The sequence below is a fragment of the Typopeltis vanoorti genome, chromosome 3, assembly GCF_054136105.1.
Source record: "Typopeltis vanoorti isolate ZY-2024b chromosome 3, IOZ_Tvanoo_1.0, whole genome shotgun sequence".
In the NCBI taxonomy this organism is placed as follows: Eukaryota; Metazoa; Arthropoda; class Arachnida; order Uropygi; family Thelyphonidae; genus Typopeltis; species Typopeltis vanoorti.
Window position 1 is genome coordinate 62502481 of NC_143551.1, and position 25973 is coordinate 62528453.

The following is a 25973-nucleotide window of genomic DNA, read 5'->3' on the forward strand; positions in this document are numbered from 1 at the left end:
AACACCAAATTAGCTGTATACAAGAGTGTGTTCAAACCAGTTTTAACTAATGGATCTGAGAGCTGGGTCAAAAGTAAAACACTTGACCAAAGACTAGCGACCGCAGATATGAGAGTCCTGAGAAAGATTATAGGCGTGAACAGATGGCATCAATGGCAATATCATATTAAAAACGAGGATATTAGGAAAGAACTTCACATTGTCAACATCCAGGAATGCGTTAGCAGAGCTAATCTCAGGTGGTATGGTCACTTAAACAGAATGGGCAAAGAAAGATTAGCAAAACAAGTGTTCTCTGCCAGGATGGCAGGAAAACGACCCAGAGGAAGACCAAGATATAGGTGGATTGATACAGTACAAAGTTCCTTAGATGATAGAAATATAAGATCTGATAATGTTGGAGTCTTGACAAGTAACAGACTGTTTTTAAAAAATTGTAGATAGGAAGTTAGTAATGATGTAATTTTTTTCATGTAGTACTATCATATCTTGTACACCCGTTAAGGGTACATGGCAGGAATTTGATGATGATGATGACTAATTTCTCTCGTATTCCATATGAATTTATTCAACTGACTTCCTACCATACCAGCTTTGTTGATTCTGTTGTCTCTTTCCATATTTAATTTACCATCTTCACTAAAAATCGTGCCAAAGTAGCTGAAATGTTTTACTTGTACCACAGGTTCCCCATTCACAACACAGTTGACATTTTCAACAATTCTACCTATACTCATTGTCTTTTTCATGCTGACCTGCATACCATATCTATTACAACAGTTATTCAATTTAGTCAGGGAATCTTGCAAACTTGTAGCGGATTTATTCAAAAGTATAACATCGTCCGCATAAAGCAAAGAGCTGACATTAACATCTCCAATTGTGATATCATGTCTAATACCACTTTCCTTCATAATGTGATCCATATAGATAATGAATAACAGAGGGGATAATGTATATCCTTGTCTCACACGAGATTTAACATTAAACCATCTTCATGTACTTCCTTCAATTCTAACTGCTGACTTGTAACTCAAATAAAGACTAAGTATTCCTTGATATAATGCCCCATTTTTTTTATTCTTCAACAATTATTCTCAACCGTTTCTCAAGTATACTTGCATAGATTTTACCAGGAACACTCAGTAGGGAAATACCTCTGTAATTCTCACATTCAGTTTTATTTCCCTTTTTATATATGGGCACTATTAGAGCTCTACTCTACTCCAATCATTGGGAATTCGTCCCTCCATCCAGGCTTTCTGAACTATGCAGTGCAGCCACTGTAACACTTTTATACCACCATACTTCAGCATTTCTGGTCGAATATCATCTACTCCTGCTGCCTTTCCACATTTCAAGTCTTTGATGGCTTTTTCTACTTCAAGTATGGATATATATTCCTGAGTAATTACTCCATACTTCAAGGATATATTTTCTCCTGTTTTCATGTCACCTTCATCATCTCTAACTCCTTTTACAGCACTATTTCGTCCATTTCTAAGCTTCTTCAACAACCTCCAGAATATCTTACCACCTTTCTTGATATTTATTTTCTATGTTCTTGCCAAAGTCCTCCAATGACTTTTGCTTAGCTATTTTTACACAGTGTTTCGCTTTCTTACATTTGTCTCTGTATTCTCTAAGAGCAAAATCTGACTTATTTTCCAGGAACTTTTGATATGCTTTCTTCTTTTCCTTCACTGCCTCTTTAACTTCCTGTGTCCACCAGGGAGTTCTGATTTTTTTATCTTTGCACACAACCTCACCACATGCCTCTCTGGCAGAATCAATCAATGTTTCCTTCAGAGTTTGCCACTGAATCTCCAAGGTTTGATTCCTGTTCTCAAACTCTTTCATTTTCTTTTCAATAATATTTCTGTATTTTAGTCTACAGTTTACATCTGAGAGCTGCTCAACTTTTATTCGCTTTAAAACTTTCTTACATGTTATTCTTTTCAATATGAAATTCAATTTTATCCTGCTGAAGACTAAATAGTGATCACTTCCAATTTCAAATCCTCTGTACACTCTGGTGTCCTGCACCAGGGAGAAAACATCTATTAACAATAATCAATGAGACTTTTCTTATTCCTTGCCTCTTCTCTGCATGTGAATTTGTGCACATTTTCATGTTGGAACATGGTGTTAGTAATAACCAGTCCATGTCCTGAGCAGAAATCCAACAGGTATTTGCCATTATTATTAGCTTTGCCCTTTTCTCCAAATTTTCCCAAAATATTTTTGTATGTCTGACAATCATTTCCTACTCTACTATTCAGATTCCCTAACAAGGACCAACTTTTCATTTTTCATTGTGTCAGTTGGTTTTTCTAAAGCCTCAAAAAATTCCTCCACTTCTACCTTAGTAGAACCTTCTGTGGGACCATAGGCACAAATAAGTCTCATTGTCCAGTTCCCCATTCTCATATTTGCCCATATTACTCTACTTGAGACTGACTGCCATTCAAGAAGATTAGCCTCATATTTTGTGTTGAATACTATGGCTACTCCTTCTTTTCCTTGATTGTCATTGCCTGAATATAACATTTTGTATTTATTGCTCAGAAAGATCTCACCAGTTTTGGTCTTTTTTGTTTCAGTCACCACTATTATGTCAATCTGGTACTTATCTAATTCCTCAGCTTTTCTTTTCTTTGCCATTCAGGCTTCTTATGTTGATAGTACCGATCTTTAACTCTGGTGATGTTGAGTTGGGAAGTGTTTTCAGATTTGTTCCAGTAGCTGACTTTTTGCTGTTCACCCTGGTTCCCTGGCAAAAGCAACTGGGGCTTTGTTTAACCGAGTGATGTCCCAGCTGTCATGATATTTTGTCAGGTTGTACCATCATTTTTTTATTTTGGTTTAACCAATAAGAATACAATTTGGTGGGCTAAATCCCAAATTGCCAGCCCATCCTTGTTCGTTCAGTATCCAGGTAGATACCCAACAGGGTCCACCATGAGAAGGTGAGCATTGGATATTAGGTCAGAAGCCCTGGTCGGTTCCCCGCATTCCTTTAAAGGCTATGTGGTGGTCTCCTCAGTTATACAGCTTTGACCCTTAAGCACCCCCCCTAGTGTGTGAGCTCTTTTGCCAAATGCTTAGCTAATTTGTATGTGGGGGAATCAATGCCATCCACTATGGGATGTAATGGCACATTTTCTTTATGTATTTTTGGGAGTCCATAAATACAGGGGGGGGGGTATAGAGTTAAACGGCTTTAATCTGTTGGTAACTTCTACAGACCAAGAAGTGACTTTCTTAAGGAGCCTGTGAAGTTATCTAATTTGTGAGTTGGTGGGATTGTATTCGATAGGGAGGTAAGTAGCCCGATCTAATAGAAGAGTATTAAGCTTACCTGTGTAGTCCTTTTGGTTAAGTACTACAGTTGCATTTACCTTATCCTTTGGTGATAACTAATTCTTTATTATTCCTCATTTCCTGCAGAGCCGATTTCTCCCGATATCTTAGCCCTATTTCAGTTCACAATGAACTCAGGCTATTTTGTTTGGCAGGGAAAATTCTACAAACAAATAGAAGGGACAGCCATGGGTTCACCACTCTCCCCACCCTTGGCCAATTTCTTTATGGAGACCTTTGAAGATAAAGCCTCTGCACCACAAAAACCACCATATGGCTTCGCTACGTTGATGATGTGTTCGCTATTTGGCCACATGGCTCTGAAACACGTCTCTCCTTCTTAACACACTTAAACAACCAACACCCCAGAATCAAGTTCATCCTGGAAAAAGAGGAAAACAACAGCCTCCCTTTCCTAGTCACACTAGTCACCCGCCAGCCTGATGGAACCTTGGTTTTCTCAGTTTATAGAAAACAACCTATTCTCAAAACGTCTCCTTATGATAGAAAGGCAATCCTCAACTTGAAGAAAAACAAAGATATTATCATTACCAAGGTGGATAAGGGAAATTCAACAGTTATCCTTAACTCTAAAGACTATCATGATAAGTTAAACGTATTACTATCAGACAACTATAAGATCCTAGACAGAGACCCCACCATAAAAAATCATAATGAAACAAACCAACTAATCAGAAATTGTAACATTTGGCCAGAAGAAGTGAAGAGAACACTAAAATCCTCACATCCCATCACTCCCAGACTATATGGGACACCTAAAATACATAAAAAGGATATACCTCTTTGTCCAATCATTGATGGAAGGTCATCCCCAACTTACCTTTTGGCCAAGCATCTTGCAAACTTATTAAATAATAAAATAAGATCAACAGAATCCTATATCAAGAATAGTCAGCACTTTGTAAATAAACTCCAAGCCATTAAGATTGCACCAACAGACATGCTAGCCAGTCTAGATGTTGTATCCCTTTTCACCAATGTACCAGTAGAAGAGATAATAAACATCATTCAAGGTCTCTTTCCTCTAGACATCACACAGATGTTTAAACACTGCCTTCAGTCTAATTTCTTCAAGGTTAAGAACACTATATAGAACAATTAGAAGGCCTAGCAATGGGAAGCCCACTATCAGAAACAATCAAATAGTGTCAAATTATCTATTTACAGAAAGTCTACAGACACTGGAAAATATCTTCATTATACTTCAAACCATCATAGGACACACAAACTGAGCATTATCCACATGTTGAAAAATATTGCCCGACAGTTTATATCAGAAGAGGAGGATACACAGACTGAACTCTCACTAATAGCCAACACATTATCACAAAATGGATATTCTCTGATCATCATCAAAAAATATCTATACGGTGACGACCCCAGACAAGAATCAAGCTCCCAGCACATTTCTACTGTAGTGATCCCTTTCATCAGGTCAATTTCTTATCAAATAGCCAGAATACTAAGAGTCTACAATATCAGAGTAGTTCTTCAAACCAACCACCAGCATCAGACAGGTTTTAGGATCCCCAAAAGATAAGGTGCCATTCTACAAATATCAAGGAGTATATTACATTCCTTGCTCCTGTGATCTTGCCTACATCGGACAAACTTCACGGAGTTTAGAGACCAGACAAAAAGAACATGTTTGTGATGTAAACCACAACAGAAGTATTTCTTCCGGCTTAGCACATCATTTCTGTACGTCTAACCACACGATAGAGTGGCAAAACAGCTCCATGCCATATTTGGATGACGACTACAGCCATTGTTTATTCAAGGAAGCCACAATAGTGTTAATAACCGGCAGAAATCTCAACAGAAATCAGGGCACTATTCTGAACAGTTCGTGGAAAAACTTGATCCTCTCTCTAAATCCATCTGAACTACAGCTCGCCAGTAATCACATTACGTGTTTACAACAAACATGCATGCGTGATAATGTATAAGAACAATTAGTCCTCTCAGTCTCTGTCACGTGAACGTGTAACCTTAGTTACTAGATTGTTTACAACTTTTTTTATGTTCTTTTCAATTTGCATTTACTAGTCTTTTTATGCTTTTCCGTCAACACCTTGAAAAAGCTAGACAGTTTGCTAGCAAAATTGGTAGGCAAAGAATGTAAGATGTTTGTACGCATTACATATGGTCAGTATTAAAGCAATAAATTTGTACGTTTAATTTTCAAATGACCAAATATGTTTAATTTAAACAAGAATCACTTTATTTATTTTATCAAACATGCTTATTACTATAGATAACTTACAGAAAGCTATTTTAAATCTAAATGAGATATCCAAAGATTATGGTATGATAATATCAATGGAAAAATCAAAAACTATGGCCTTTAAAGGACAAGATCCAGCAAGAACTAAAATAGTATTAGATAACAAGATCTTAGAACAGGTGAATTCATTTAACTACCTAGGATGTATGATCACTTATGAAAATGAAAAAGATATAAACATAAAAATTGCAAAATATTTATAAATAACAGGAGTAATTAACTCTATATTTAAACCAAACCTAGTTCAAAAACAAACCAGGCTAAAAGTATACAATACATTAGCCCTACCGGTCTTAATGTATGGAAGCGAAATCTGGACAATAAAACAAAAAGACAAACAAAGATTAACAACAGCAGAAATGAAGTTTATGAGAAAAACTACAAAGTATACCCTATTTGATCACAAAAGAAACGAAGATATTATGAAAGAATTAAACCAAGAACCAGTAATTGAAAAAATTAAAAAATATAAACATAGATGGATGGAACACGTTCAAAGAATGAAAACAGAAAGATTACCAAAACATGCCTTAAAGTACAAGCCATTAGGAAAAAGAAAACCAGGACGTCCTCTTAAACGATTCAATGATGACTTCTAAGGCCGGAACAGGCCATACTAGGCCTAAATCCTTGATACGTATGATGATGATGCTTATTACTATAACAAGCAACTATCTTCAGATATTCTATTGCCAAATGTTGTGGAATTCTGTGTTAACTCTTTATTGTGTAGGTCAGGTCAATAACCATTCGGTTTGATACACAATTGCATGGAGATGAATAGTGATATTACACATTACAAGAAATTATATTCTTGTTGTAATCCCTTACCCCAAGAGTAAGCAAGCTAAATTTGTGTGTGAAATATCGTCACAACTAGGTCTACTTATATATAACAGGACGTTGACTTCACATCAATTGCCTCAGTATTCATAATACAAAAATTATGGGAAGGGCCACTATCCTGACTGATTTGGAGATTTTATCAGTGGAAGCTGGACCCTAGAAGATACCAAGGTTACATCGATGCAGACTTTCGTATTTTCTATTTACAAGTAGTAAAAACGGTGCACTATATTCTATATTATTATGTAATTCAGTTCAGAGACTAATTTGAAGTCAATAGCCTCTATATACAAGGTAGGCTAGTCGATGTGCCTCACACACACAAACTTTGTTTTTGCTTATGCTTGGGTAAAGGATTAAAAGAAGAATATAATTTCTTATCAAGTACTTCAAGTCATTTTATAATTTCTTATCTTGTCAGCAAACGAGTGACATGAATTGCAAGTATTTTCTGTTTACCAGCATCCCCCCCCCCCTTTCTGGAATCAGCATATATTTAACATAGGCAAGCAGAGTTTACTACCCGGGAAAAAGCTCAGGTTTCTAATCCTGCAACTTAGCAAAACTGACTGTAAAACACACAAGTATAAATAAATCAACGTAAGTTAAAATTAGGAAACATCATTTCTAATCTTAACATTCCTTGAGAATGCACTCAGCCTCACAACTGATGGTGAGAATTAGACCAACTGCCCACTTATTTCAAAAATTAAGGATTAAAGAGTATCCACTCTCTTTAGAAAATGAAGAGATGATAAAGGATTAGATTGGATAACTACTATTCATTCAACGTTATTGTGGGGAAAAAATGTTTTCTAATAAAGTGGTATATATGTGAAGTGCCCAACAATCATAAAAATGCCTGTAGAGCTAAAATGGTTAGGATGATCATAAAATAAGGCTACTCTAAATGATATCTAAAAACTCCTACTTACATTAGGCATATCACTAGGCTGTCCTGCCACATAAAATCCAAACAGTCCTGTGTCAGAGTAGTTGATATTCAAACTTGATACCTAAAGAAATAATAATCATCATCATAACATTTACACTGAAAATAAATTTGTATTAAAAGACTGTATACAGAGTTTTAAAAAAGTAATAATGATTATCATACTCTTTTTACTACACAATAAAGTGTAGTAAAAAGAGTATGATAATACTCTTTTTACTACATAGTTTCATAAAGATTGATCTAGATTAAAGACTTCCTGCCAAAAATATATTCACTTTGCTGACTAGTACACTTTTTTTTTTTAAATCATTAACTGCAAATACTCAACTTTTATAAGATAGTTCAGTTACTAGTATAGTATTTCTTAAAAGTGTGAGCTAAAAAATAACAAAAAAATTTAGAGAACAAAAATTAACTGTTTTCTCTATTGGTGTAAACCAAAACGTGAATAAAAGATAGAAACCATCAATTATGAAGCAGTGAAAGAGGTAAGGCTATCAGAAGAAGATAATTTGAATAATAAACAATTTTAGGTAAAGCATTATGGGCAAATTTCAAAATCAGAAATTGGACAATTCAACTAATTTTGTACTTATCCTTCACATAAAGGTCTGGGTACTGCACAAGCAGATAAAATCTTAGGCATCAGAAGATGAAGATGACAAAAGTTGTTAGAGAGCTAAAGGCAAAGTATAAAAAGAATCCCAAACTTCCAGAAAAGTTCTGATGGGAAGATATGAGTTAAAAGAGGTAGTAATAATAATGGTAAACACCATTATTGGATTTCTGCTCTAGACAAGAACTAGTAAGTGCTAACATGAAAATGCACCAAAGTAGATATGGAGAAAACACAAAAGAAAATTCTTAAGAACTTTTATTATTATTACTATTCTTATAGCAAGGCTTATACATTGGTCAAACATAACTGGTAATTAACTTTAGGAATTTACAACGCATAAAATGGATATTAATTAAAGGAAACTTTAATGAATACATTCATCTTCAGGAACATACAAATATGGTATGTGCACGCAGGCACTAACAAAAGCAAATGAGGAAGAAGGCAAGAATCTAATATTGTTCCTAAAGTCCTAATGGTGCCCCCTAGTGGGCTAATTGGATTGTCTTGACCGTTGGGCTGAAGTTCTCATGATGTGAGTCTCCCAAATTTGGGGCAGTCTCATGCACCCAAATTTGTTGAGGTTTGCAATGTTTTTTAAAGCTGCTGATGATTCCATGAATAATCTTTCGTACTTGAACTTGGTGTGGTATATTATTTTTAGTTTTCTTCCAATGAATTCTATGCCGGGTATCTATGGCATGGCCTGCAAGCCCAGAGTGGCTGTACTGGTGAAACCGGATGTAGTCTTTGTGTCTGAAATCATGATATTCGCTGTCCTGCCTGTTTGGCCAAAGTAGGACAATTTACAGCTGCAAGGGACCTAGTATACACCAAGTAGGTCTAGGGGAAGCGGTTGGTCTTTGATGGAGTGGATAAGGGATGCCAACCTTTTATATGGTCTATAACAAGAAGTTAGGTCATATTTTTTAAGGATATTGATTATTTTCTCAGAGGTGCTCCGGATGTAGGGGATGGTGATAGATTTAGTGTAATCTTTATTATGAACTAAACCACATCATCAACACTTTCTTAGCCATTGGCTAAGAAAGTGTTGAGGATGTTGTTTAGTTCAGTGGTTAGGGCATCATCATCTGAGCAGATTAATTTTGCCCTGTTATATAGTGTTTTGATAACCCCATAATGTTGTGTGGGGGGGGGGGGGATTGCTGGTGAATATATCTGCCTGTATGAGTGGGTTTTTATAAACAGAGAAAACCAAAGATCCATCAGGCTGGCGAGTGATTAGCGTGTCTAGGAAGGGGAGGATGTTGTTTTCCTCTTTTTCCAAGGTGAACTGGACCTGGGGGTGTTGTTTAAGTGTGTTAGGAAGGCGTGGATGTATCTGAGCCATGTGGCCAAATAGCAAACACGTCATCCACGTACCGAAGCCAAATAGTGGGATTTTGTGGGGCAGAGTGTAAGGCTTTCACTTCAAAGGTCTCCATAAAGAAGTTGGCCAAGGGTGGGAAAAAGTGATGAACCCATGGATGTCCCCTCTATCTGTTTGTAGAATTTTCCTTGCCAAATGAAATGGCCTGAGTTCATTGTGAACTGAAATAGGACTGAGATATCGGGTGGAAATTTGGCTTGGATGAGCTCTTGGGTTTCCTTGAGTGTTGGACATTTGTGAATAGGGAGGAGATTCAAAAGATATATTTCGGTGATTACACCAAATATTTTATTATTCAGTTATACAAAATACTGAAATAATAGTTCCCGAACAAGTTTCGTAAATCGTAGGATTTACATCTTTGGGGGGGGGGGGGTGAATAGTATAACTTAAAGTTTAAACAAGAGAATTAATAAATACAAATCATAACCATCTGGCTATTCATAAACTCAAATAACAGAATGCAGATATGAAACGTTATTGGCATTTTATATTTTATATATATGGGTTGGGTTTTTCAGCAGCTTCTTTAAATTTTCTTATATAACTATTGTTTTCTATGTATGACATCGTTGTTTTTTTGCCAGAGTACATCATGTCCAGTAGAAGTGGTATGGAAAGCAAGACCCGTTTTTTGTTCTCTTGTATTATACGTCGTTTTGGTGTTCAGCCATATGTATTGTCCAGTATTGTTCAATGTCAATAACATTCTATTATTTCAGTTTCTGAATATCTGCATTCTATTATTTCAGTTTATGAATAGCCAGTTATGATTTGTATTTATTAATTCTCTTGTTTAAGTTATACTATTTAACTCCTGAAGATGTAAATCCTACGATTTATGAAATTTGTTGGGAACTATTATTTCAGTATTTTGGATAACTGAATAATAAAAAATGTGATGTAATCACCGAAATATATCTTTTGAACCAATTAGCCACAGAAGTCAACGCCTGCAATTACAAACTTACGGTGAGTGCTTTTGGCATAAAGTTATACAACTAGAGAAACTATGCATTAAACATCTCAACTTCATTAACCGTCTAATTTTCCCTCATCCGATGCAGAGATAACGAAGTCATCCAGAATTCATCAAAATCAAACGCATATTCCATACAAACAAGGCCTCCAGAATTTATCATAAAATGGAACTAGCTTTTCTAAGAGAAAGAATTACAGTCACTAGAGCTGAATTAGCATTAATTAGTAATAACACTTTTTCTCTTCATAATGAACTGGCCACATGTCTTCCATCCTGCCTATGAAACAACATCAATAGTGTTACATTCAACAAAGCAATAGCAATCTCAGAACAGAAGAAACATACATTAATTCATAAGTTCAACTTACTCCATCAGAAGGAAACATATAAAAAACAACTAGATCATTCAAAAGCAGTTATTAACCTTTCTTCGAGAATCCTAACAAAAGAAGAGAATAACCTTTTACTTAAGGGTTTTAACTTCGCCTTAACCCCACGTTTCCTACCAAAAATTGATATCATAGCACAAATAGAAAAAGGAATTAGAAATCTACTGGACAACATGGCAGATCTTATCCATATAGAAAGTACAGCTTTACTATTAAAAAGCAGATTACCTCGTAGGAATCTACCTTACAATGAATACGCTTGCCTTATAAAGTTAAAGGATGACAAAAATATTGTAATAATCAAAGCAGATAAAGGCAACGCAAACTGTCGTTTTAAATGCTACAGAATATGATAACAAAATAAAAAGTCTCCTGGAAGATACAAACACCTACAAACCCTTAGACAGAGACCTGACTTGGCATACACACAAAAAACAAAGGATCTAATAAAAAAAGTGCCTCTCTGGATGGAAGAACTTAAAAAATACTTACAATTGATACCAAGAATATATGGTGTTCCAAAGATCCATAAGACAGATATACCTTTAAGATCAATAGTAATGGAAGAGATTCACCGACTTCCAACTTGGCGAAATACCTCACCAACATGATTTCACAACATATAGGAAAAACATCTTCCTTCATAAAAAATAGTAAACATTTCATAGAAAAAGTGAAAGATATACATATTGGTCCAACGGACATCTTAGCAAGTCTAGACATTATCAGCTTGTTTACAAATGTCCCGAGACAAGAAATTTTGAATCTCCTAGAAGACCTCTTCCCTCCGGACATCTTAAATCTTTTTAAACATTGTATAAACAATACTTTTTTTCACCTATCAAGACAGAATCTGGGAACAAAAAGAAGATTTTTCCATAGGTTTATCATTATCACCAGTATTAGCAAACCTATTTATGGAAAAATTTGAAAACAATGCTCTTAAGAATTACCATAAAAAATCAAAAATATGGCTACGCTATGTGGACGATATTTTCATCATATTCAATGGAACAACAGATGAACTTATCAATTTCAAAGATTATCTCAACAATTTGCACATCACCATAAAATTCACTTTAGAACAAGAAGAAAATAGAAAACTTCCTTTTCTGGATATTCTATTAGAAGTTAATGAAGAAAGTAAACTCTCCTCAGTATATAGGAAGCCGACAAACACCGAAAGATTTCTAAATGCAACCTCACACCACCATCCTTCACAAAAAATAAGCTTAATTAAAACTCTTCGAGACAGAGCATACAATATCTCCAGCACACACAAGAAAGATGTAATGAAGAACTAAAATACTTAACACAAATCCTCCAACAGAATAGGTATGAAACAAAAACCATCAAGAGAATCTTTAAAATGCCTCCAACTAACAACACAATAAAACAAGATTACAAAAACGCAATCTCGCTTTCTTATATCAAAAATGTTACAGATAAGCTAGCCAAATTAATGAACAAACACAACATAAAAGTAGCCTTCCTTCCTATGGAAAAAATCTCAAGATTCCTACATCCACTAAAACCACCTCAACATCCTCTTAAAAAACCAGGAGTCTACAAAATCCATTGCTCTTGCGGGATTGGTTACATAGGACAGACAGGAAGATCTGAAGAAATACATATGGCTGAACACCAAAAAGGCGTACAATACAAAAGAGAACAAAAAACGGGTCTTGCTTTCCATACCACTTCCACTGGACACGATGTACTCTGGCAAAAAACGACAATGTCATACATAGAAAACAACAGTTATATAAGAAAATTTAAAGAAGCTGCTAATATGCTGAAAAACCCAACCCAATGCAATAAAAATCAAGGTTTAATTCTCCAACGAGTGTGGTCAGCTCTAATAAAAAATCTACCTCAATCTGGGCTCAGACTGTATGAATGAGAACAAGAACACGTGACATCGTCCAGTACTGTTCAACGTCAATAATGTTTTATATCTGCATGCTGTTATTTGAGTTTATGAATAGCCAGACGGTTATGATTTGTATTTATTAATTCTCTTGTTTAAACTTTAAGTTATACTATTTACCCCCTGAAGATGTAAATAATATGATTTACGAACTTGTCGGGAACTATTATTTCAGTATTTTGTATAACCGAATAATAAAAAATGTGGTGTAATCACCAAAATATATCTTTTGAACCAATTAGCCACATAAGTCTATGCCTGCAATAGGGAGGAGATGTCAAAACTGACCATTATGTCAGTGTGTTGGAGTGTGAGGTTTTCTATACTGGCTTTGAAATGGGCCAAGTTTTTTTGTGTGATGGTGTGTTGCCAGTATAGTGTGTGAGTGCTTTGCCTAAATGTTTGGCTAATTTATATGTGGGGGAATCAATGCCATCCACTATGGGACGTAATGGCACATTTTGTTTATGTATTTTTGGAAATCCATATAATCGGAGGGGTCCAGAGTTAAAAGGTTTTAGTTTGTTAGTAACTTCCACAGGCCAAGAAGTGACCTTCTTAAGGAGGCTGTGGAGAGTTCTAATCTGAGAGCTGGTAGGATTATATTCAATAGGGAGGTAGGTAGTATATAATAAAGTAATAATAAAGCATTAAGTTTACCTGTGCAGTCCTTTTGGTTGAGAACCACCATGGTGTTTCCCTTATCTGCTTTGGTGATTACTATTTTTTTTTGTTTTTCTTCATTTCTAGTTATGTTTGACTAATGTATAAGCCTTGCTACAAGAATTACTATCATCCACGGAGATTCCATCACACAGGAGGCCCGCCAATACAGCAAAAATGAGGTTGAAGATATCGAGACAACTAAATCGTCTGACCTTCCTAAAATGCTGCCAGTTTGGTTGCCCGAGTGGTTAGCATATCTGCTCTACAGCCAAACAGCTGCAGGTTCAAATCCCATAGTGGGCATGAATGTTTGTGATTGTCTGTGCAAGCACTAGTGGTGGTAGTAGATGCTGTTGGCGTTAGATGATGAAGGTTGGTGAAGTAGTGAGATGTGGAGATGTAGAGTTGATGCCCTCCCTCGATGAGTCTTTGGACTCCCTGGAGGTGTGATATTATAATAATAATAATAATAATAATAAGGTAATCCCAAATTGCGTTAAATTTAAGCAGCGTTTCACTTCACAGAGAGCTCTCCGTATTTATAACTGCATGAGCTTCGCCATACTACTAGAACAAATTACCGCGATGCGTGTTCTCCTTGCCGACGAAAACAAAATCTTACGGGTGATAGAGGAAGAGCTTTCAGATACACTCAGCCAACCTTTGGACGATTCTTTATGACATCTCATTCACTTTGGCAACAAAAGAATTCGAAAAAATACGTAGTCGGCACATGAAAAAATATGATAACTTGATAAAGAATTCTACTTCCGTACCACAACAACCACTCAATATGGAAGTCAACCTCTCTTCCGTAGTTTTGAAGCCTGAAGCACTCACCGCACTTTCACGTGGCCACAATTTCGCCCTAGCTCCTAAAAGAATACCTGCCAAGGAAATAATGATATAAATAGAATGTGGGATTTGCAACCTTCCTAACCATATCGCCAACAACGTCAGACTGGATGTAGCCAGTGTTCTCATCAAAGCAAGACCTCCAAAAACCAACTTAACCAAAGACGAATATGAAGCTCTACTAGAAATGAAGAAAAACAAAAAAATAGTAATCACCAAAGTGGATAAGGAAAATGCCATGGTGGTTCTCAACCAAAAGGAGACTACACAGGTAAGCTTAATGCTTTATTATTGAACTGTACTACCTACCTCCCTATTGAATATAATCCTACCATCTCTCAGATTAGAACTCTCCACAGACTCCTTAAGAAGGTCACTTCTTGGCCTGTGGAAGTTACTAACAAACTAAAACCTTTTAATTCTAGACCCCCTCCCCCCCCGATTATATGGACTTCCAAAAATACATAAACACCATTACGTCCCAAAGTGGATGGCATTGATTCCACCACATATAAATTAGTCAAACATTTAGCCAAAGCGCTCACACACCATCACACACAAAAAACTCAGCCCACTTCAAAGTGTTGTGTCACCTTTTCTTAATAACTTTGATATCTATGCTCTTTACATTTATTCACCCCTTGGTGTCACGTGGTACTATCTAAGTACAAAGGGAATTTCCCTGGGGTAGAGCCAAAATCCAAATGTAACAAAGCTTCTGAGGTTCTTCTTCTCATAAAATCCTAAGACATTTATTTGTTTTTGCTGCACCACTTATGACAATTAGTTTAAAGGAAAAAATCTTAAACAAGAAGTGAACACCCTGTTATACCTCAGTGACTAACAACCGTGCAATCGTGACCGTAGACACGCTAAAATCTCCTGCTTAGGTTCGCATATTTAGCAAGTGGTGCATCGGATAATACTAACAAACAACTGAATCAGAGTAAGCAAAAGATTTATTTAACATTCTAATATATATATACAGTTCATGGAAGTCTGGGAAAGATCATTTCTAAACTACAAATTTATGTGCTATCATAGTTATCAAATATGAACAATAAATTCTCATAACTCACATAGGATTAACAATAGATCTGTTCTATATCACTTCACACATAAGATCCTCATAACTCTCTTAATTAAAACCTAATAAACATACATTATCACCTTGTATTCACACATCCTAAGCTTATCACTCTTTAAGTTACACTTGTCTACTTTCACAACTTATAATTTGCTACAGTCCTAAGTTTTATCTTTGTTAAGTCCTTAGATCTTGATTCACATATCATTCATTTACACTATTTAACAATAAAATTTCATGGTACCGTATTATAGTTATCTCCTGTGCTTGTTCCTCTCTTTACTCTTCCTTTGACCCTTAAACTGATTTCTTTGTGCTGGGATTGGTACCTGGAATTCCTCGATTATATTCTGGCCCATTCGTTTCAGTTGGTATGCCTTACTTTCAATAGGATTCTTGGGGCAAAGTCACGCTTACGCACGTGTTGCCTTTTTACCTAGATTCAGAGGCCTCTTCGCAGACTACCCTTTTCTTCTGGAGTAATGTGATTCAACTCAGACTTTGCGACGCATAACCTTTCCCATGGAAACGCGGAATCTACCTTTCCATCTGCCGGGCATCAGGGCAGAGATTTCCCCTCACGCTCTCGAACCGTCCCTCCACACACCTAAACCTAAACCACCAGGAAAAAAGCCTCGTGGGGGGGGGGGGGGGTTCCTAACTCTTTTCTATCTCCATACCCTATCGGCATCTTCCGTAATTCCCCCCCCCCAATCATTGACAGCGCTCAACGCAATATCTCTCGGTAGAGGATTTCTACTTTTCTGCCTACTTATGATTTGCCGTATGCACACGATACGCTTGCGGCAACTTCCTTTAATCCTGTGCTCTTGGCCTTGGATTACTCTACAATTATCATTTAAAATTGTGAGTCATTCATCTAAGCTTTGTCTATCTAATTCCTAGAAATGGTATACTGCTTTAATCATACTATAACGTTCTTTTTCTCTAGAATTTTACCTCCAATATTTAACTAGCTTAAGTAATCCTTGTACATATAATACCTCCAATATTTAACTAGCTTATCCTTTTGTTTAATATATACAATTTTGTTCACATGGCTGTAGTTTACATTCTTAGATGCAAGCAAATTTTCTATTATAGGTTCTTTGCTTGTTAAATCATGAAAGAATAAATTCTCTTAAGAATTCTATCAATCACAATTTAACAAAAGCCAGTATAGAAAACCTCACACTTCAACACACTGACATAATGGTCAGTTTTGATGTCTCCTCCTTATTCACAAATGTCCCACTCAAGAAAACCCAAGAGCACATCCAAGCCAAATTTCCACCCAATATCTCAGACCTATTTCAGTTCACAGTGAACTCAGGCTATTTCGTTTGGCAAGGAAAATTCTACAAACAGATAGAAGGGACATCCATGGGTTCACCACTTTCTCCACCCTTGACCAACTTCTTTATAGAGACCTTTGAAGAGAAAGCCTTAAACTCTGCCCACAAAAACCCACTATTTGGCTTCGGTACGTGGATGATGTGTTTGCTATTTGGCCACATGGCTCAGATACACTCCACTCCTTCCTAACACACTTAAGAAACCAACACGCCCAGGATCCAGTTCACCTTGGAAAAAGAGGAAAACAACATCCTCCCCTTCCTAGACACTCTAATCACTTGCCAGCCTGATGGATCTTTGGTTTTTCTCTGTTTATAAAAAACCCAAAAAACCACCCATACAGGCAGATACATTCACCAGCAATCCCCCCCCCCTCACAACAATATAGGGTTATCAAAACACTATATAACAGGGAAAAATTAATCTGCTCAGATGGCGATACCCTAACCACTGAACTAAACCACATCCTCAACACTTTCTTAGCCAATGGCTAAAATCCCGAAAAAATACTAAAACCAGTAAACCACAACTCCCCCCTTCACAATAAAGATTACACTAAATCTATCACCATTCCCTACATCCGGGGCACTTCTGAGAAAATAATCAATATCCTCAAAAAATATGACCTAACTTCTTATAGACCATATAAAAAGTTGGCATCCCTTATCCACTCCATCAAAGACCAACCGCTTCCCCTAGACCTACCTGGTGCATACTAGGTCCCTTGCAGCTGTAAATTGTTCTACTTTGGCCGAACAGGCAAGACAGCGAATATCAGAACACATTTCAGAACACGAAGACTACATCCGGTTTAACCAGTACAGCCACTCTGGGTTTGCAGACCATGCCATAGATACCTGCCATAGAATTTGTTGGAAGAAAACTAAAAATAATATACTGCAGCAAGTTCAAGTACGAAAGATTATTCATGGAATCATCAGCAGCTCTAAAAAACTTTCCAAACCTCAACAAATTTGGGTACATGAGACTGCCCCAAATCTGGGAGACTTACGTCATGAGAACTTCAGCCCAACGGTCAAGACAACCCAATTAGCCCACTAGGGGGCACCATTAGGACTTTAGGAACAATATTAGTTTCTTGCCTTCTTCCTCATTTGCTTTTGTTAGTGCCTGTGTGCACATACCATATTTGTATGTTTCTGAAGATGGCAACGTAACAGGGCATGAAAGGTCTAACTTTACTGTGGTTCTCTGCGTAACTGCAGATGGTTCCAAACTGCCACTGATGGTGATTTTCAAAAGAAAGACTGTTCCAAAAAGTTGTGATTCCAAAGATATTATTGTTACTGCTAATGATAAAGATTGGATAAATTCCGAGGTTATGAAATTTTTGTTGGAGAATGTGTGGCGAAAGAGAAAAATGGCATTTTTCAACCCAAAATCTTTGTTAGTGTTGGATTCGTGTAAGGCACATGTGACAGCAGAAGTTAAAACAATTGTAAGTATTCCAACTTGACTGTCATTTCGGGTGGTTTAACTAAAAAAACTCCAACCGTTTGATCTTGAGTAAATGAAACCATTCAAAGATAATTTTCGGGCTAAGTGGGAAGACTGGATGATGAATGGCATCCATGAATATAACAAAACAGGGCAGATGAAAAGAACGTCATATAAAGATATAGTTACATGGATTGTAGAAAGTTGAGCTGCTGTAAGTGAAAGCTGTGTTAGAAATGGTTTCATTAAAGCACAAGGCAATGCAGTGGTGTCCGGTGACAATGATTATGAAGCTGAAGAAATACCAAACGAAATTTTTAACGCAATTGATTCTTTCAATATTGAGTCTGATGAAGAATTTTTTGGATTTGAATAGTGTAATGTTCAATAAATATTTATTACTTAACTACCTTGGTTTTGTTATTACATTTGATTTATCTCTCATACCTTTCAAATGTATACTACACATGTTCATTTTTAACAAATTGACTTTTTTTGTATAGATAACATGTGCATTATCTATCGAAAAATACGGTACTTTCTTATAGATGTGTTTTTTATTTTTTATTTTTTAGGTATTTTCATGGGCACCAATTTACCAAATTGGCTACTACCACCATCCTTTCCACTGATTATGTAAGAACTAGAGCAGCTGTTGGTCAACATGCATATAAAGTTAGCTCCAGACATATAAAACCAATTTTTCATCCTCTTCTGTGTCTCCTTTTTTTGGAACAGCATTTCTCCAGTCCTGTCCATATCATTTTCCCTAATGAATGCAACCTCCAGCTCTTCAAGAAACGATAACAGATTTTTTTTTTCTTAATTACCTGTCACACATGGCACTATTGTGTCACAGGTTCTGTGGCTTCTAATGCAAGTGAGGGGGGGGGGGGGGGGGGCTGATATTTAAACAAAAACTGTAAGCAAGCTATTCTAAGGTTTCCAGTCAGCTGTTAGAACTGAATAATGTATAAGATGAATTTTTCTAAAAATTGAGATGCAAGAGGAAGAATTCATCATAAAATATTATCACCAGAATCACTTACATGTGCCTTTATTTGTATTTTTTGGCTAAGTTTCATAGCTGTTACCAATACAATTATAGGAAAACACTAAAAAGAGAATCAAAAAAGACTGCGGAATGAACTACAAACTACAAAAAAAAACCTGATTACAGATCACACACTCAAATCTCCCGGATTCAATCTACCTTGACATACCTGTAGCCAGCTAAACAGATTTAGGACTGCACAAAGCTGCTATGCCCATGTATTACATCTGTGGAGAATTTCGCAGTCACCCTTTTACATGCATGTGATTCTGTGCAGACTATGCATCTTATCACTGATGATGCCCCCCCCCCTCCCCCCTCCACACACACACACTATCCCTGAATGCTTCAGGAACTTTGCATTTACTCCCAGAAAGTGTCATCAATTGGTTGACTGAACTGTCAGTCTTTTCGTAATTTTTTTTTTTTCTTAATTACCTGTCACACATGGTACTACTGTGTTATAGGTTCTATGGCTTCTGATGTAAGTGGGGTTGATATTTAAACAAAAAATGTGAGCAAGCTAATTTATATTCCTCTCACCCACATGCTAAATAAATCATGTTATTAAGATCATATAATAGTCAGTTAAGCAAAATGGGTTGCGAAAGATTAATAGCAGAAAAAAAGGCCTAAAGGAAGACCAAGATTTAAGTTAATTGATGCAGTTAGTGGGTGTCCTTCAAAAATGATTTAAAAAATCATTAGATTTTTCAAATCATTTCAATTCCTTGAAAGATTTTGGAAGTTTCCTTTCAGTTATCTAGTTTTGATTTCTAGAGCAATCTCTATAGAATTTCTAGAGCAACCATTACCTCATATAAAAGATTTCTGAAGAAAATTGGGGAGGGGAAATGATTTCAGTGGTAGATGGTTTCAGTTAACATGAAGATAAAAAATTGTTGACTAGAAACTAGTGATAAATTATTGCATTAGCCTATCATAATATCTGGAAAATTCCTTGAGGATATACTAGCTGGTTTTCCAGCAACATTCTTTGCATTCAACTTCTGTATAGATGAACGAGACACATCACCTCCATCTTTACCTGGAACACTGCATAGCAACCCTTCTGGAGCATTCTACTAGAAAGATGTTAGAAGAATCTTAATCAAATTGAATAACAAAAAGACTCCTGGTCTTGATAGTATCCCAACAACTGTGCTTAAGAGATGTAAACTATCATTCTCTGGCACTGCATTATACTCAACTGGCATCCATCCTACAGCATGAAAGTCAATCCACAATGAGCCAATTCTAGAAAAAGGGAAACATCTTACCACCTCCACACATGCCATGGAGAGGTTTGGAGAAACCTGCTGGTGCACATGAGATTTCCAAGGTAACTGATAGTGTTTAGCATCAACAGGTTCTCAGCAATATTCCACAGGTTTGTCAATTTTATTTCACGTATGGGTTTTCATACCATTCTTCAATAGGGTGTTGACAAACTATTCATCTTTAATGCTTCCAAAACACAAGTTCGCCTTTTTTTTTCTTACAAAAATGATCTCCTAGTTTTTCTCCCTTTACATTGAGAATTCTCAGCTTTCTCTTCCTGGGCTTATGAGTACTCCTAGCTTTTCCTAGCACAAAAACATCAACTTCTATAACATCTTGGCATCCAAAAAACATGCCATTCTTTTTCCCTCAATGTAATTTTTCATCCAATCAGCTATTAACTGTGTACAAAACTCAAATTGACCTGACCTTAGTATACAGACTTAGTATATATCTCACATTTGGGATGATACACCAAAAACCTCTCTAAAAATTCTTAGAAAATAATTTTTTGAGAAAAACAGCTATCCAACATCCTTTTCAAGTTGAATTGCTGACTACCAAAACAGGCTACTCAAATTAATCTTTCATTCCACATACTTCTTATTTGATGAAGATTGCATCTTGCTACTCTCATAAAGAATATCAATAGATTGCATTTCCCTTCAACTCTTGTTCTACACAGGGCATTAATTTGTTACAGGCCTTGCAGCATTTCATGTATGGAGTGATATAAAAATAAATAATGAATTAAATCAGGTAATTTTCAAGTTCTTTACTTGAGTAGATAAATATTAAATTTACTGCCAAAAAATTCGATATAAGTTAAATGAGATCACTCACCCCTCTATTCAAGGCCCACTTAAACTTTTTAGAAAATTTTCTACTTGTCAGAATGCTCTCAAATTGCATATACTTCTCACCTCCACTGAATAACATGTTTTGAAAAACGTTTTTAAAGAATATTGACCCTGAGATGAGGGATAAGTCGTTTTTTTTTTTTTTTATGTTGCTCTCACCCCACAAAAGGTTATTTGCAAACCTGCAGTACATTTTGTAGCATGAGTGGGATAAGGATTTTTTTCTATTTTTATCATATTTTTTGTATTTTTTAAATTAATTTTTTTATATAGTCTGAAAACCCTGCTCTAGAGATCAAACATGGAACTTTTTCAAATCACTTCATGCCACCAATTAGTGGGACAGTGGTCTCACACAGGACAATGAAATTTATCTTCCATCTAAAGACAGTCACAAACATCCATGCTTATGGTGGGATTTGAATGTGCAGCCTGTTGGTTGGAGCATGGGTATTAATTTGTTGGAGCGTGGGTACACTAACCACTTGGTCAACCAGGCTGGCCAGATAGGAACATCTTTGCTAACAGCAATCTGTAGACAAGAACTTGGTTCATTACTTGTAACACTGAAAGAATCATATTTGTTTTATTGTTACATTTAACTAGAAATATTATATTGTTTATATTGATGTAACCCATGATTACAGCCTCAATACCAAGATAAAAATCATGAAAAATAAAATTTATGAAATATAAATTAATTTCATTAAAGCAACTTTTCTTCTTCTTATTATTATTATTAAGAGAGACCTCTAGGGAGTCAGAGCCTCATCGAGGAAGACCACATACTATACACACACACCAGCTATCATACTTATTCTTGAATTCATTCACACTGCTTGCATTCACAACATCCAATGGCAATCCATTCCAATCATGCACCACCCTCTGAGAGAAAAATCTAGCCCTTATCCCCTTCTTAGGCCTTCATTCTCAGCTTTCAAGGATGCCCTCTTGTCCTTTCCCCACCTTCCATAAATTGAAAAATTTCATCAACTGAAATCCTGTATGATCCTTTCAGAAGTTTGTGAGTCTCAATCATATCTCCCCTCTTTCTCCTCTTTGCTAGTGTCTGCAGTCTACAAATTCTCAATCTGTCTTCATAATCAGTATTCCACAATCCTGATATCATTTTTAACGCTCCCCTTTGTACTTCTCCAATCTATCAGAATCACAATGGCAACCAGGAGACCAGACCTGTGCACAATAGTCCAAGTGAGGTCTTATCAATGCCTTGTAAAGAGGCAAAATGACATCCTTATCTTTACATGTGTAATTCGTTTCAGCATTGCAATTATCTTTTGAATTGTATTTGCAAATCTTTGCCACATGACCCCCCCCGAACTTCAACTTTCTGCCTATTAACACTCCAAGATCCCTAGACTCATCAGGTTCTTCTAGCCTAATCCCACCAATATAATACGGCATTGGATATCTAATCATGCCGAAGTGAATAACTTTACATTTACTGACATTGAACTGATACTCATTTTCCCATGCCCACAATTCCAGCCTATTCAAATCATTCTGCAAGTAATGAATATCAGCAGCATTCCTGATTACCCTACCTATCTTTGCATCATCAACAAATAGCTGTATGCTGCTTGTCAAATCCTTCCCAATATCATTAATGTACAGATTGAATAACAGTGGACCTAGCACTGATCCTTTTGGTACACCACTAGTTATTATTATTATTTATTTATTTATTTTTTATTAATCTTTGTACTGTTTATGGGCAGTACTACCCGTACATCACGTCCAGACTTGATATAAGCCTAAGCCTTTACAAGTGTTTCACCCTATGATGGTTCGAGTTATCATAGTAGTCATTCTCTGGTGGCAACGCCATGCCACCAGTGTGCCCTGTAGGGCCCTCAAGGAAAGAACTTTTATATCCTTTTGCGTAAGCTCAAGCTGTTTTAAGTCCTTATGACTATCTGCACTCCACATGCCATGTAAAGAGATGGTGGTGCTGGTAAACCTCAGAGTTGCCCCATGCTCCTCCCGTATCTTACGTAACTAACTAGATCTGGGTTATTTTTATAATAATTTACTTTATTATTATGGCTATAGGCTAGTGGGCTCCCTGTTCCCACCACCTGGCATCAACTACCCAAACCCGTGGAGGTCCTATAATGTGGTTCCACTGCAGTCTCCCAACCTTCGTTCTTAAAGCAGTTGTTCAGAATGGAGACCACGGCATCATGCCTCCTCACACAGACCCCATGGGTGCGGAAGCAACACTGGGCTATATGAGACAATGTCTCACTGTAGTGGCAGCCAGGCCTACAGTCAGAGTCATCACTACCCCATCGAGCTGTGCAGGCTCGAGTAGGCAGGGCATTGATCCTCGTTCTGATAAGGTCAATATACTCAAACCCAGGGAGGAGTCTGGTGCCATCCCTTACTCAATCATGCTGGGGAGGCACCAGATATGACTCTTTTAAAGGAGCACCATCTACAGAACAGTGCAACAGAGATGCCCATCTCTTGTGTTCTGCGGGTGCTGAATAGATTAAAGTACCTTGATAATGGGACCAGCCTTTAGCCTGCCTAAAGTCTTCTTGTATTAATGGGCTATAGAAAGCCTCTCTGCAGATGGGGGAAGAAGATAGTTCTAACTGCGTGATTCTTGATAGCCGCAGGCGTGGGATCAGCCATCTAAGTGATGGAACCCCAAGCCCACCATCCTTCACCCTGATCCATGATCTCACGGCTGAACGGATAGCCCTGTCCATTCGGGACAGTATCAAGATATATGTCCTACCAAGCACCAACTTGTGGTAAAAGCGAGGTTAGGAGATAGTAGGAAAGGAGAAACAGTCTTTACTTGGGCTTAAGAGGAACTTTCCTCAAAGAAGCGATCCCAGCTTCTAGGATAAGAGGGAAAAAAAAAACTTCCCTTTGGGGTGAACATGATACCGATCTATCTCCACTCTTCCAAGATGGTCAAAGCATGCAACAGCCTCCCATGCAGGGAAAACTCTATAGTCTCGACCTTAAGCTTCTTGTCATGACCAGAGGGGACGAGCTAAAGAGCAGGACTTCTCTACATTAATAGAAAGGCCTCGAATAGAGAAGAAGTCAACTGCCTGGTCAAAGAGTTCCTGCAAGCCTATCGTAGTAGAGGCTACGAGAATAAGATTGTCTGCAAAGGCCATAGCATTAAAGGAAGAAGCGCCTAGAGAGTAGCCTATATGGCTAGGTAGAGAATGAAGAAACTCATCTATAATGCAGTTAAAGAAAAGGGGAGATAGAAGATCACCCTGGCAAACACCCTGAACTGCAGGAATAGAAGTTGCACGGGACCCTGTAGTGATAGTGATGGAGCTACCCAAGTATAGCTCCATATACTTGGGTAGGAAAGAAAAGGTTCTGGACATCCAGCAATAGACAGCACTTGAAGGAGAGCAGGAAGGGAGATGCTATCAAAGGCCTTTTGGAGGTCCAGCGACGCCATATATAGAGGCTTAAGGTGCCGTCGGGAATCAGAGAGAAGAGAAGAAAGAAGATATATATTCTCGGCACAGCCATCTGAAGGGACAAAAGCTCTATGTCTATAATCATGTTGTATATGTTGCTGAAGTTGTTTAACTAATATTTTATGATAGAGTCTAAGTAACACAGGGGAGATGGTAATAGGTCTAAAGTCTGATGCACAGCTTGAAGTTTCTTTCTTCAGAATGAAGATAGTTCTTGTAGCATGTAAGTATGGTGGTATTACTTTACTGGAAAGGAGAATATCCACTAAGTCTTGAAGAATCTTCAGCGGCACCTTCCAAAGCCTAAACGCAGGAAAGCCATCAGGTCCGGAGACAGGCCGGTATACCTCAATATCGTAGGTTGGTCATCATAATCAGGGAAGAGTGGAGGTGGAGCAGAAAAGACTGTACTCCAGAATTTGAGAAAATCATCATGTAAGTCTGCTAGAGAGGTACGGGGGGGGAGCACCGTCAAGGATGGTTTTGGTTTTGGCACATTGCCCTCTATTCTTTTTATAGAGGGCCTGCATAGCTGCATAGGCCCTCTTCCTCTGCTTCCTATTTGACAAAGTCATTGTAGAATGAGACATAGGCTGATGTTGACGAGGCATGAAGTGTTCAGAGAATTCAACGTGGAGGTAGTCATCTAACTGATCTGTGATATCCATTCCCAGAAGATGAGTCTGGATGAGATATTTAAGAATTTGATGGTTATATTCTGGAAGAGGAGATGATGTCAGTCTGAGAATCAAAGCCTCTTCTTCAACAGTAGGATGGTGGCTGGAAGATGGAGAGGTAGGGACAGGAGATATTACCTGTTCCTACCTGTGGCGGATGGGCTACCATTTCTTGAAGTAAGGCTTTGTAACTGGCTTTCCGTCTATGACACTTGATGGCGTCCAAGGATCTTAATGGGAACGCCTTAAATAAAGCCTCATTGATTTTCTTTATCTCTCGAGCCATCAACTTGATCTCATGAGTGGTGAGGATCTTTTCTTCTTCTTCGGCAGTCCAATGGTTTGACACGCTCTGTTCTTATTGCAGCGTTGGCTTCGGCTGGATGTTTCAAGGTGCAATGCACACCAA

The 25973-nt window shown here is 37.2% G+C and overlaps 1 protein-coding gene across 1 annotated transcript in view; it reads right to left on the reverse strand.

The window, feature by feature from the left end:
• Positions 1 to 25973, reverse strand: part of UQCR-C2 (Ubiquinol-cytochrome c reductase core protein 2) — a 153180-nt gene that overhangs the window by 19696 nt on the left and 107511 nt on the right. Inside the window, exon 11 of the mRNA XM_090415644.1 lies at positions 7453 to 7533. Coding sequence (XP_090271770.1) covers positions 7453 to 7533 — 81 coding nt within the window. The remainder of the gene's footprint in view (positions 1 to 7452; positions 7534 to 25973) is intronic.